The sequence below is a fragment of the Martes martes genome (assembly GCF_963455335.1).
Source record: "Martes martes genome assembly, chromosome: 7".
NCBI classification, from domain to species: Eukaryota; Metazoa; Chordata; class Mammalia; order Carnivora; family Mustelidae; genus Martes; species Martes martes.
In genome coordinates, this window is record NC_137894.1 from 135,207,110 (window position 1) to 135,219,336 (window position 12,227).

General features: G+C 53.7%; 1 protein-coding gene across 6 annotated transcripts; it reads left to right on the forward strand.

Annotated features, from left to right (window-relative positions):
- The first annotated feature begins 2,552 nt into the window (after positions 1-2,552).
- SERPINA3 (serpin family A member 3) lies at positions 2,553-11,327 on the forward strand. Of its 6 annotated transcripts, none has more exons than XM_080807934.1 (6): positions 2,553-2,669; positions 3,472-3,495; positions 4,150-4,803; positions 7,560-7,833; positions 9,770-9,920; positions 10,918-11,327. In XM_080807934.1, the coding sequence occupies exons 3-6, from the start codon at positions 4,167-4,169 to the stop codon at positions 11,119-11,121; spliced, it is 1,266 nt and encodes a 421-aa protein (XP_080664060.1). In that variant the 5' UTR covers positions 2,553-2,669; positions 3,472-3,495; positions 4,150-4,166; the 3' UTR covers positions 11,122-11,327. The 6 variants fall into 6 exon arrangements, with proteins under 6 accessions (XP_080664060.1, XP_080664063.1, XP_080664061.1 ...); XM_080807935.1 differs by having other exon boundaries at positions 2,572-2,665; XM_080807938.1 differs by having other exon boundaries at positions 2,611-2,665; positions 3,472-3,562.
- The last annotated feature ends 900 nt before the right edge of the window (positions 11,328-12,227 follow it).

The following is a 12,227-nucleotide window of genomic DNA, read 5'->3' on the forward strand; positions in this document are numbered from 1 at the left end:
TCTGTCTGCCAAATACATAAATAAAATCTTTTTTTTTTAAAGTGTCCTCAACACCTGTACAAGAATTATATTCCCGGGGTACCTGGGTGGCTCAGTTGGTTGGGCAACTGCCTTCAGCTCGGGTCATGGTCCTGGAGTCCTGGGATCGAGTCCCACATGGGGCTCCCAGCTCCATGGGGAGTCTGCTTCTCCCTCTGACCCTCTCCCCCCATGCTGTCTCTCACTGTTCTCTCTCTCAAACAAATAAATAAAATCTTTAAAAGAAAATTATATTCCCCAGGGGCACCTGGGTGGCTCAGTCAGTAAAGTGTCTGACTCTTGGTTTTGGCTCAGGTCATGATCTCGAGGTCATGGGATCAAGTCCCATGGGGTTGGGCCCTATACTCAGTGTGGATTCTGCTTCAGATGATTTTTCTCTCCCACTCCCCCTCTATCCCTCCCTGCTCTCGCTTTCTCTAAAATAGATACATAAAATCTTAAGAGAATTATACTCCCAAGATTGGCATTTTCTGTCATAAGTTCAAGGATAGAAATGATTTTCTTTTTTTGAGCATGGGAAGGTAGGGAGTGCCTGGATTTGACATTGGGTTGGTTTTGCCCAAACTCCACCAGCTCCACCATTTAACAGCTAAGGGTCCTTGGGCAAGTCATACACTCCTCTTTCGGGAGGCTGGCACAGCGCAAGGCTTGGTGACAATGCTTGAAATGCAAAAAGGACAGAGATCTATTCAACAAAACGAGGGACTGGGGCTATACAAAGAGGCAGTTGGTCCGGGAACAGCGAGCACTGATGTTCTAGTAGATGTTCTGCCTGTGGATGAGGCACCCCCACCCGTCCCCACCCACAGGGCCACCCGATGGCCCTGAACGAATGAATGACGATCTCCGGTCTTGGGGAGAAGTAGAGGGTTCAGGATTGGGAGGCTTTGGGGGCAAGAAAGAGAAGGAGAGAGAGAGAGAGAGAGGAGATTCCATTCGGGAAGGGCTTCTCTGTAATTGGTAGGATAGAGTGAAAGGAGGAGGAGGGGGAGGACCTAGCAAACTGACCCCAGGAATGGCAGAGCAACAAGAGAGAAGGAGCCCGGGCCCCCGACCGAGTGTAGCCGTCGAATCAGCCCACGTCCACACCTGAACGGATGTGAGTGAGAAATAAACTATAGCCTTTTTTAAAACACTATTTCTGTGGGATTCTGTGTAATTTTTTTATTATGTTATGTTAGTCACCATATAGTGTATCATTAGTTTTTGATGGAGTGTTCCATGATTCATTATTTGCATATAAGGGATTCTGAGCATTTTTTAAAAATATCTCGTTTACTCATATGACAGTGAGAGAGCATAGGCAGGGGGAGAGACAGAGGGAGAGGGAGAAGGAGGCTCTTCACTGAGCAGGGAGCCCGATGTAGGACTCAATTCCAGGACCCTGGGATCATGACCTGAGCCGAAGGCAGACACTTCACCGACTAAGCCACCCAGGAGACCCTGGGGTTCTGTGTAAGATTATAATATGTATTCAATTCTGAAAATATTTGGAAACTAAAAGGGCATTAAGTCACCATTTTAGGAAGGATGGGACTGGAACTCTCCTTAGTCACCTCAGTGCTTATCGGCCAGCACGTACTTGGTAAGTACCCCAGGACACTGCACAGCACAAACAGTCCTATCAGAAGGAAGCTTACGATCCGTGTTATGTCATTTACCTTTTGCATCACCCTGCCAGGAAAATGTCACTATCCACTTTGTAGAGACGGGGAGATTAAGCCCGAGGGATTTCCAGTCGCTTGAGGCCACACAGCTGGCGACATTCACAGCAAGCCACAGCCACACCCTTACCGACAACCTGGTGGTTTCCCTGCTGTGCTCTGTGACACCCTACGTCTGTCCGAGCTTGTCATGGATGGAGGGTCGTGACCACGAGGGTCAAGGAGAAGGTTTTCTCAGGAGTCCAAGAAAGGCCTGGGAGAAAACCCAAGGAGACCTCAAGGTCACCACAGCTTTGAGTGCAAATCAAGAGTGGAAGGGCCCTAGTATGAAGAGAAAGCCGCCCAGGATGGGGGTGCCTGAGACCAGAGGCCCCCGAACCCTGGGCTCCCCTAGGCTCGAACTCCTCAGACTGACACCCTCAATCTGGGAATAGGGGAGGGGTGCCTCAAAACGCAAATGCATCTACAGGCAAATAAAGAGTGTTGCATTTTTTAAAATATATCTGAGTGTGTGTGTGAAGTTTCACACCACATACACACACATGTCGAAGAAAGTGACTTGTAACGGAAATCACGAGATGTTAGCCGGGGGATGAAATTTGGGGGGCCGTTATCAACATCCTTCTGTGTATTTTCTCAGTTTTCACATGCTCCTCAATGACTATTTCATGAACATAAGACAAAAATGAAAGGGGAAAGTTGCTTTTTGTTTTGTTCTAAGAAGCCAGTTAGGGGCTGTTCCTGTAACTGGCTGATTCCACTAGCTCTGATGAACTCATGTTACCAGAAATGATTATTTGGCCACTCCAGGTGAAAACAGAACACTTGGGTGTCCTTGCCAACATTTCCCAAGCAAGGGGAGGAGTTCTTTGCACGGCTAAATAGGAGTCAGCGCCCATGAAAATCCAGCACTCTGGGCAGGCGGTGGCTTTGGAATCCGCAGAGGACAGCCAGCAGCAAAGGCAGGTAATCCGTGATATCCCGGGAGCAAAGGAACCCATTTTTCTAGGGAGGTTCTTGGCCTTGGTCTGGAGCCTCTGAGGCAGGAGGGAGCCTGGGACGCAAGGGCGTCCCAGAGCGCTGGGGACAGCTCTAGGGCTGGCCCCAAAGGCCATGCCCTGTGAAGACATGTCTTCCCTCTGGGTCTGAGTTTTCCCACCTGCAAAAGGGGGACATACCCCAAGGGCCTCTTGGGCGGTTTCTGCCTCACACACTATGGGATTCTGAGTTTAGCCACCTCTGTCCCCTCCACAGTGGACGCTCTGGAAGGCAACTCCCCCCTCAGGGCACGAGGCCCCCCTCCCCTTGTCTGGGACCGAGCACCGCTCTCACAGCGAGATGCGGACCAGACTGATGTGGTGGTCCCTCTGGGCAGAGTCCAGGGGGTCTCCAAGGGGAGGACTGTCCCGCGGCTCCTCTCCCCTCCAAGGCTTCTGACCAAGCAGACAGGCAGACAGACAGACAGGCAGGCAGGGTCCGTCCAGCAACTGAAAAGACAGGCTGCTCAGAAACAGAGCCAGCCTGCCAACTTGCCCAAACAAAGTTCTTTTTCTCCAGAAATGATTCAGAGGCGGGGCGGGGGATGTTTAACTCTTTCAAAGAAATGGTTGCATTAGCCCCAGGGTAAGCAGACGGAGGAGCCAATTCCAGAAGCCGCAGCTCCTGGGCTCCTCCCACTGGCCTCCTGATGGAAGGCAGCTCAGCTCCCCTCCCCTGCCCGGACTCCCCTCCCCACCTCTGAAGCTGACATTTTCTCTTCCGCACTCAGGGCCTGAGTAGACCGAGGCTGAAGGTAAACAACCCCGTTGGCTGCTGTCACCAGCTTTGAACTCAGCCTCGCTCTCCGGATCTTTCCCGCAGTACCTCCACCCCCTCTCCCCGCGGACCCGGCGTGGTGGGCGGTTTCAGAGAGTGGGTGGCCTGTGGGAGGAGGGACGCCTCGGGAACCCCGTTAGGAGCCCAGCACCTTCATGGTTTGTCTCACAGGAGCCACTCAATGTGGTGTACGGAGGTGGGGACCAAGGCTCAGAGAGGGTCAGTCACTTGCTTGTCAGCACACAGCAATGGCAAGTAGCCCAAATGAAATCCTAGTTCAGATCTCTGCCGCTCTGAAGCCCACCCCGCTCTCCCCCAACCAGGAGTCCGGAGCCAGGCTGACCGGTCTCCTCCCTCTGCTCCCCCACTAGCTGTGGCGACTGTGAGCGAGCCCCTCTCCGCTCTGTGCCCAGTTTCTCCCTTGGGGAAAATGGCAAAATTACAGTACTTACCTCGAGGGTCACGTAATCGTGTATGTTGGGTGCCCATGAGCGTGCCTACCCAGGAAAGTCACAAAGCTAACAGAAGCAGAGGCTGGAACACAAGCCACACGGTGGGGGCAGAGGGAGCAGTGGGAGGCCGTTGGGGCACCATCTGTCCCCCCAACACTTAGAGGAGCTTTGTTTTTCAGAATTGAGGACGGAGGGGATGTGGCTCCTCTTGGCTCTGGGGCTCCTGGTGGCTGGGCTCTGCCCCCCTGTCCACTGCGCCCAGGGGGGCGTGCTTGACCCTCCAAATGTGACCCAGAAGGACCTACACAATGAGACTCCTGTGGACAGCCTCCGATTAGCCTCTAGCAACACCGACTTTGCCCTCAGCCTCTATAAGCAGCTGGCTTCGAAGACCCCCAACAAGAATGTCATCTTCTCCCCGCTAAGCGTCTCTGTCGCTTTGGCCTTCCTGTCCCTGGGGGCTCAAAACACCACCCTGATGGAGATCCTCGAAGGTCTCAAGTTCAACCTCACAGAGACCCCCGACGCCGAAATCCATCGGGGTTTCCAGCACCTGCTGCGAACCCTTCGCCAACCCAGCAATGAGCTGCAGCTGAGCGTGGGCAATGCCATGTTCGTCAGCGAGTCGCTCAAGCTGCTGGAGAAGTTCATAGAAGACGCCAGGGTGCTCTACGCCTCCGAGGCCTTCTCCACCAACTTCCAGGACTCTGCCGCCGCCGAGAAGCTTATCAATGACTATGTGAAGAATCAGACCCAGGGGAAAATTGTGGATCTAGTCAAGGACCTTGACCTGAACACAGCCATGGTCCTGGTGAATTACATCTTCCTTAAAGGTGAGTGCCTGGCTTAGGGTTTGGAAGCAGAGTTTTAGTTCTGAGCCTTTGGGGCCATATTCTGGCCTGGTGTAGCCAACCGTGTTATTGGGGAAACCACCATGGAGCAGGTGCCGCCGGTCTGGTGTGGGGGAGGGGAGGAGGCAGGTCCCTGAGGCCCTGCCCTGCCTGAAGGCATTGTTTTCTCTTAGGATTTTTAAAAATTTATTTTATTTTATTTACATTTTTTTTATTATGTTCAGTTAGCCACCGTATAGTACATCATTAGTTTTTGATGCAGTGTTCAATGATTCATTAGTTGCATATAACACCCAGCACTCATTAGAACAGGTGCCCTTGTTAATACCCATCACCAGACCACCCCATTCCCCCACCACCCCCCTCTGAATCCCTCAGATTGTTTCCCAGCGTCCATAGTTTCTCATGGTTCATCTCCCCCTCTGATATCCCTCCTTTCAGTTTCCCCTTCTTTCCCCTAATGTCCTCCATGCTAATCCTTATGTTCTACATATGAGGGAAACCATATGACAATTGTCTTTCTCTGCTTGACTTATTTCACTCAGCATAATCGCCTCAAGTTCCATCCATGTTGATGCAAATGGTGGGTCTTCATCCTTTCTGATGGCTGAGTAATATTCCATTGTATATATGGACCACATCTTCTTTATCCATTCGTCTGTTGAAGGGCATGTCAGCTCCTTCCATAGTTTGGCTATAGTGGACATTGCTGCTATGAACATTGAGGTGTACATGCCCCTTCTTTTCACTACGTCTGTATCTTTGGGGTAAATACCCAGTCGTGCAATTGCAGGGTCATGGGGTAGCTCTATTTTTAATTTCTTAAGGAATTTCCACACTGTTTTCCAGAGGGGCTGCACCAGCTTGCATTCCCACCAACAGTGTAAGAAGGTTCCCCTTTCTCCACATCCTTGCCATCACTTGTTGTTTCTTGTCTTGTTAATCTTTGCCATTCTAACTGGGGTAAGGGCTATCTCCATGTGGTTTTGATTTGAATCTCCCTGATGGCTAGTGATGTGGAACATTTTTTCATGCGTCTGTTGGCCATCTGCATGTCTTCTTTGGAGAAATGTCTGTTCATGTCTTCTGCCCATTTTTTGACTGGGTTATTTGGTTTTCGGGTGCTGAGTTTGAGACATTCTTTATAGGTCTTGGATATCAGCCCTTTATCTGTCCTGTCGTTTGCAAATATCTTCTCCCGTTCCATGGATTCCCTCTTAGTCTTAGGGTTTCCCAAATGACCTTCTGCCGCTGTAGGAAGTCCCTGCAGAGGGGCCCAGCGACCCTTTGTCTGAGGGAGACTGGCGCTTTTTACTGACTCAAATGTGCCTGGCTCCCAGGAGGAAGGAGGGGCCCCTTCACATCCCTCCAGGCTGGCCCTGAACTTCAGCTTCCTCCCTGAAGAGAGGCCTGTGGGTAGGTTCAGGAAGCCCTCTGCCTGGGCACTGCTGGGTCATTCTGACCTAGGCTCTGTCCTAGCCAGGGACTCAGCCTGGGGCGGGCGGTGGGGGCGTCCTGTCTAGACGGGAAGACAGCATTTAGGGAACCCGGCCATCCCAGGGTTCTGCAGCGGTGCCCCCCATCATCTTGGGGATGGCATCAGCTGGGTCACCATCTGGGGAAGGACCTTGGGGGACGGCAGGACCCCGGGCAGGGCCCAGTCTCAAGTTCCAGTCGGTCCGGCGCCTGGTCCCGTGGGTCAGAACTTGACAAACACGAGCCTCCCCAGCCCACGAGTTCTGCAGAGGCGGGGCGCGCACGGGCAGTGTCAGCCCTGTGGAGCCCTGGTCCCCACGGGAGCCAAAAATAGACAGAGACCCACAGAAGCATCACGGAGTCCGTGGGTGATCAGGAGCTGGGTGGAGACATAGAAAGCCTGCACTGGGGGTTCTGGCTGAGTCCTGGGGCGAATCCTTCCAAGGTCTGTGTTTCTGGCTGCAGGTGAAGGCCTGGAACAAGATTTCCCTATAAAACTAATCCAGACCCGATGTACTGCTCGTTCTTCGTGTCTCCTGATTTGCCCCTCCTAACACCCTGCCTGCCCTAGGGACACACCAGCTGGCCTGGCTTTCCTCCCCTCTCCTGCCTCCAACAGTGGGGTGTGGGTGGGGGCTTGAGGGGGTGTGCACATTCCCCAGCAAGCCCCTGATCTCTAGTCTCCCCAGGAGCTCTCCCCACCCCCGCCCCACTGAAGGCTCCAGTTTTCCTGGGGACGGAGCCCTATGCCCTCCCCTCTCAGTCAAGCTCTGTCCCACCCTCAGATTCCCCATTTGTCCCTTGCTTCGGTGTGTTTGACCAGGCTGTGGGCACGTGTGTACATTGTAACGCCGATGACTACCAGTGAGTTACTAGTATTGTCCCTTTTAGAGGGTCAGGGATTCCCCATTTCTCCCCCTGCTGCCACCCTCCACAGTGCTCGGGGTCCCCTCTCCCATCTCACCCCTCTCCTGCCTCTCTCCCACTTCTCTTTTGCACCCACTATTCCCAAACTCCTGTCGGTCTCTCACTTACCACAATTAACCAGGTCTTTGTCTCACTGTCATGTCCCAACCAGACCTGTGTGACTTATCACCTCTGTCCCCAGTGGCCTACCCATTTGCCAGCATGTTCCGCAGACCAAGGTGGGGCCGGTGGCAGGGCCGGTGGCACTTCGAGCGTATCCATCACCCAGAGAACCTGGGCGGAGGAGGGGTTGAAGCAGGGCAGCCCTTGTGTTCACGGAGTTCTCTGACCTTCAGCCAAATGGAAGACACCCTTTGACCCCCGAGACACTTTCAAGTCCAAGTTCTACGTGAGCAAGAGCAGGTCGGTGAAGGTGCCCATGATGAACCTGGAGGACGTGTGGGCGCCTTACTTCCGAGACGAGGCACTGGGCTGCACGATGGTGGAGCTCCCGTACACCAGTAATGACAGCGCGCTCTTCATCCTCCCCGACCAGGGCAGCATGGGGGCGGTGGAGGCCAGCCTGCTCCCAGAGACACTGAGGAGGTGGACAGACTCATTGGAGATGAGGTGACGACCTGGGGATGAGACCATCCCTCCTTCCTCCCTTCTCAGGCGCTCCTGCTTCCCCCCGCTCCCGGACTCCCCGCACCCCCAGCACCCAGGGCCTCCTTCCTCCCTGGGAAGCCATCCCAACACAGGTGGAGCTTGGGGTCACCCTGCCCTGGCTGTCCGTGTGGCTCTGAGCCTGAAAATGTTTGTTCTATGAGACATGTTGACCTCGAATGGGACACGGGTGATGTGCCTCTGACGTTGACATGTTCAGGTCCCGGGGACTCCTCAACTCAACCCAGTCCTCATGCCTGTCCTCTCCTTGTCTCGACCTCTTGAAGGCAGAGGGGACAGATGGTTCCACGATCAGCTGAAGGCCAAAGCCAGATGGGCTCCGAGCACCAGCTTTGCGAGGGCTGTTAACATTCATTCATTAATCTGTTCATCCATTTGGCTCAGGTCACGTAGGTTAATGGAGCTCCTAGTAGGCACCAGGCACTGGTTTAGACCTGGATGACATGTCCGCAATTACACCAAAAATCTCCTGCCCTCATGGAGTTTACTTTGTCACTGGAAAATGAGAAAATAGAGGGATATAACAAATAGGTCAGTTATTTAGTAGGTTGGACATTGAGAAATGAGGGTGTGCGGGTGGATGATAGAGTGGAGTAAAATGACAAGGAAAACCGGACCAGCCAGGAGGCAGTTCGTGGTTTTAAATAGGATCGCCATTAGGGGATATTTGAGCATCGACGTGAAAGGGGTGAGGACCCGAGCCCTGTGGGTAGGTTGGGGAAAAGCATTCTTGGCAGAGGGAACAGTCAATGCAAAGCTTCTGTGCAAAGTCTGGTGTGTTTGAGGATTGAGGGTTAGTGAGGTGAGAGAGAAGCTGGAGCAGTGCGAGAGTCAGGAGAAGTCAGGGGGCCCAGCGGGACGGCTCGGGTTCAGGAGCGCCCTGCAGACCCCTGGGAACCTTGCCTCTTCCTCCTCTAAGTGAAATGGGGAGTCGTGCCGAGGTCTTGGGCCAAAGAGTGGATGATCTGAGTATTGTTTTTAAAAAGATCACCCAGGAGGCTGAGTGGAGAATAGACCACGAAGGACAAGCAGGGAGGCAGGACGACCAGCTAGGAGCCCAGGGCAGTGATCCACGTGAGACATGTGAGAGGTGGTCAAGTTTCAGATGAACCTGAGGTTAGAGACAGGCTAGGATATGGAATTCAGACGACTAAAGTCAAGGGGGACCCACAAAGCAGAGTGAATTCTGAGCCTGGTCCTTGAGGGTGGGGCCACGGGGAGGCGGTTTCTAGCTCCCGCCTGGCCGGGGCTGATGATTAGTTGTGAATGGCTAGAACATTCTTTTTTTTTTTAATCTAGAACATTCTTCACACACCTCTGATTCACGGAGCACTGAGGACACCTGCCATAACACAGTTCTAGCCCTTTGCGGGTGCTCAGTGAAAATGTGTTGAGTGAATGGAGGGAAGGTGAATGAATGAATATGGAGAGAAACTGACACCTTCCCTGCTCGTGGGACTCAGGGTTTACTGGGAGTCACAGCCTCCTCGGATCTGGCACGTGTCAAACCAGGCAGACCATGACAGAAGTCTTAGAGATATAAACAGAGAGAGAGAGAGCGAGGCTTGTAGGTGGAAGGTATCTGCTCTTGCTCCAAGAACTCGCCAGCAGCTCTGCTCGGAAGCAGCAGAAGTCTTGCTCTCATGGAGCTCACCAGACAGCCAAGATGGGGACCTTCCTTTGTTTGTTTCAGGATCCCTCCAGGCCCTTTGAATGCAGTCCCTTCAGCACGAGGGATCAAGAAACTGAGAAAATGAGCACTTCTTTCCAGCAAGAAGGGGGTGGTCAGAAAGGAAACCAGGGAAGACCATGCCTCGAGGTGGGAGAAGGTGAGCCTTGAGGCAAGCAGGTGTTCAAATTCATGTTTCTCCCTTCCTAGGAGGATAGACAACCTCTACCTGCCAAAGTTTTCCATCTCCAGCAGCTATAATCTGGAAGAGATACTTCCCCAGCTGGGCGTGAGGGAAGTCTTCACCCACCAGGCCGACCTGTCAGGAGTCACAGGGGAGAAGAACCTCGCAGTTTCCCAGGTGAGTGTTAAAACATTAGATCATTTGTCCTCCGTATCTGAGCTTGAATGGTAAAGGCAAGGTGGACAACTGGATGACCTTGAATTTGGGTGAATAACAGCATCTCTCATTACCCCGTCCCCCTCGTGGGTCTGCCCCAAGCCCAGGAGAGCTGGGTGGCAAGCATGTTGGAAGCCGGTCCCCACCTCCCCTGCAATATACTGTGACCCAGAAGCCATCCGTGGGGAAGAGCCTGGTGTGAACTGGGGATGGACCCCATCCCATCCACATTCCCCCTTTTACTGCCTATAGCAGCCAATACTTAGAGTGCTGGATGCCTCAGTTTCCTGTAAAATGGGGGTGTGAATGGCAGGTGTGAGGGGTGTGAAAGGAAGACAGAGGGCCCCTTGCACTGTGCTCCTAGAAACGAGGTCCTCAGAATAAGACAGGGTGTCTGAGCCACACTCCGCCCTCCTCTGCACCCCACCCTCCAAAAGACATGGTCATGGAGGGAGGTGTGTAGAGGAGCCTATCGGGTTCAGGGATGTGAAGCCACATCTACACAAAGTAGCCAAGGGCGCCGAGGTCATTGCAGACAGGGCTAAGAGCAGGGAGGCCCGTGGGTCCCCAGGGACATCCGCAGCAGCTGCTTCAGGTGGAGAGGCTGCTAGAAAGTCACTTGAAAAGACAAATGTCTTGTTCCCTTCCCAATGGTGAGTGTTTGGGGGGCAGCACAGTCTCTGCATTCAGACAGAGAGGCATCCAGATCAGGGACCCCTCCCGTTTATCTTCATGATCCTGGGCCGACCCCTCACAGCCTGGGAGCCTCAGTTTGTGTATCTGTGCATCAGAACCACTCAGAACCACGGACAGGGCTGTCAGGAGGAACACCCCACCCCCAATCCGTGACAGGCCAGGGTCAAGGCTGCGTGAATGTCTGTCCCCTTGGGGCTCTCAGGCGGCCGCTCACCCCTCACCCACCTGACCTACAGTGCATTATGCTCTCGTGTTCCCACAGGTGGTCCACAAGGCCCTGCTCGATGTGGCAGAGGAGGGCACAGAAGCCGCGGCCGCCACAGGAAGTAAAATTATTTTTTTGTCCGGAAAAATGGGTCCACTGATGACTGTGCATTTCAACAGACCCTTTCTGCTATCCATACTTCACAGAGATACCAAGAACATCCTCTTTTGGGGAAAAGTCACCAACCCCAACCAAGCCTAGGGCCGCCCCTCCTTCTCGGGTGCCGGGTCTCTGATGCAGCCTGGGCTGCCATGCACCAAAGAGCCACAGGCCAGGCCCATCCTTGCTCATCCCTTAGAAGGTGACAATGACTCTGGTGGCTTCCATGTGCCCTGGGAGCCTGGGGACTTTTTGATCAGAGGCTCTGAGACCTCCAGATGGCAATAAACTCTTTTTCTCAGACCGGACACTTCCTTTGTGCCTTTCTACCCTGATCTGCCTGACTCCAGGTCCCTGTAGCTGCCTGTGCCCGGAGCCTAAGCCTCAGGACTTCCCACTGGGCTCAGTCTCACCCAGGCTCGGGGCCCTTCTGCCTTCAGCTGCAGAAGCCTGGCTAGAAGCAGGCTTTTTGTGCCTGTGGCCAAGCCCACCTGGACCTCAGGCCTGGGAGGGGAGGGGAGAATGCTATCTGGTTCCTTCTCCTGTGGGCTCCCTTGTCCCCAGTTCCAGTCTCACTCTTTCCCTCCCCTGGGATGTGTCCACGTGCTGACCCCCGACCCTGACCCCATCTGGCACAGCCCCTAGATCCCTCGGTCCTGGACCCTCTCTCTTCCAGGATCCTTCCTTTTGCCCCTCCCAACACCCCCAATCTGGGGAGAGTAGCTACTTTGTAAGTTCCTGGCCAGAGCTTGTCACATGCCACATGAGTTATGACTGCTCCCCAATAGATGAACCCCTCAGCAGCTCATGTGGAGGGCAGGAGAAAATGAGCGATCCATGGGTAGCTGCCGTTAAAGCTGCACAGTCATCCCTCTGCTGGTGTTACCAGGAACTGGGTGATGGTGGGGGTGAGGGTGGGTGGGCTGGGGGAGATGAGGGGCAGTGGAACGGCCAGGTGTTCTCGCCCGAGCCAGGGAACTGGGCAGGTGTGCAGAGAAAAGGGCACTTACAGGAGATGCCAACAGGTACAAGCGGCAGGACTTGGTGGTTGATTGTGCAGAGGACAGGAATGAGTCAAGGATGATGTCCGGGTTGCTGGGCTGGGGGTTCGGGAAACTGGAACTGATGCACTGTTCTGTGCTGTGAGTTCTGGATTACAAAAAGAACGATTTTCTGCAGGAAGATGAACAGCTCTGATGTGCTCATGT

What these genes read in the sequence shown, in the direction of transcription:
- SERPINA3 (XM_080807933.1), top strand. Translation starts at nt 3,700, where the DNA reads ATGTGGTGTACGGAGGTGGGGACCAAGGCTCAGAGAGGGTCAGTCACT. An exon ending in ACAGACTCATTGGAGATGAG is followed by an intron (nt 7,834 to 9,769) that starts GTGACGACCTGG and finishes CTCCCTTCCTAG; the next exon opens with GAGGATAGACAACCTCTACC. An exon ending in AGAACCTCGCAGTTTCCCAG is followed by an intron (nt 9,921 to 10,917) that starts GTGAGTGTTAAA and finishes GTGTTCCCACAG; the next exon opens with GTGGTCCACAAGGCCCTGCT.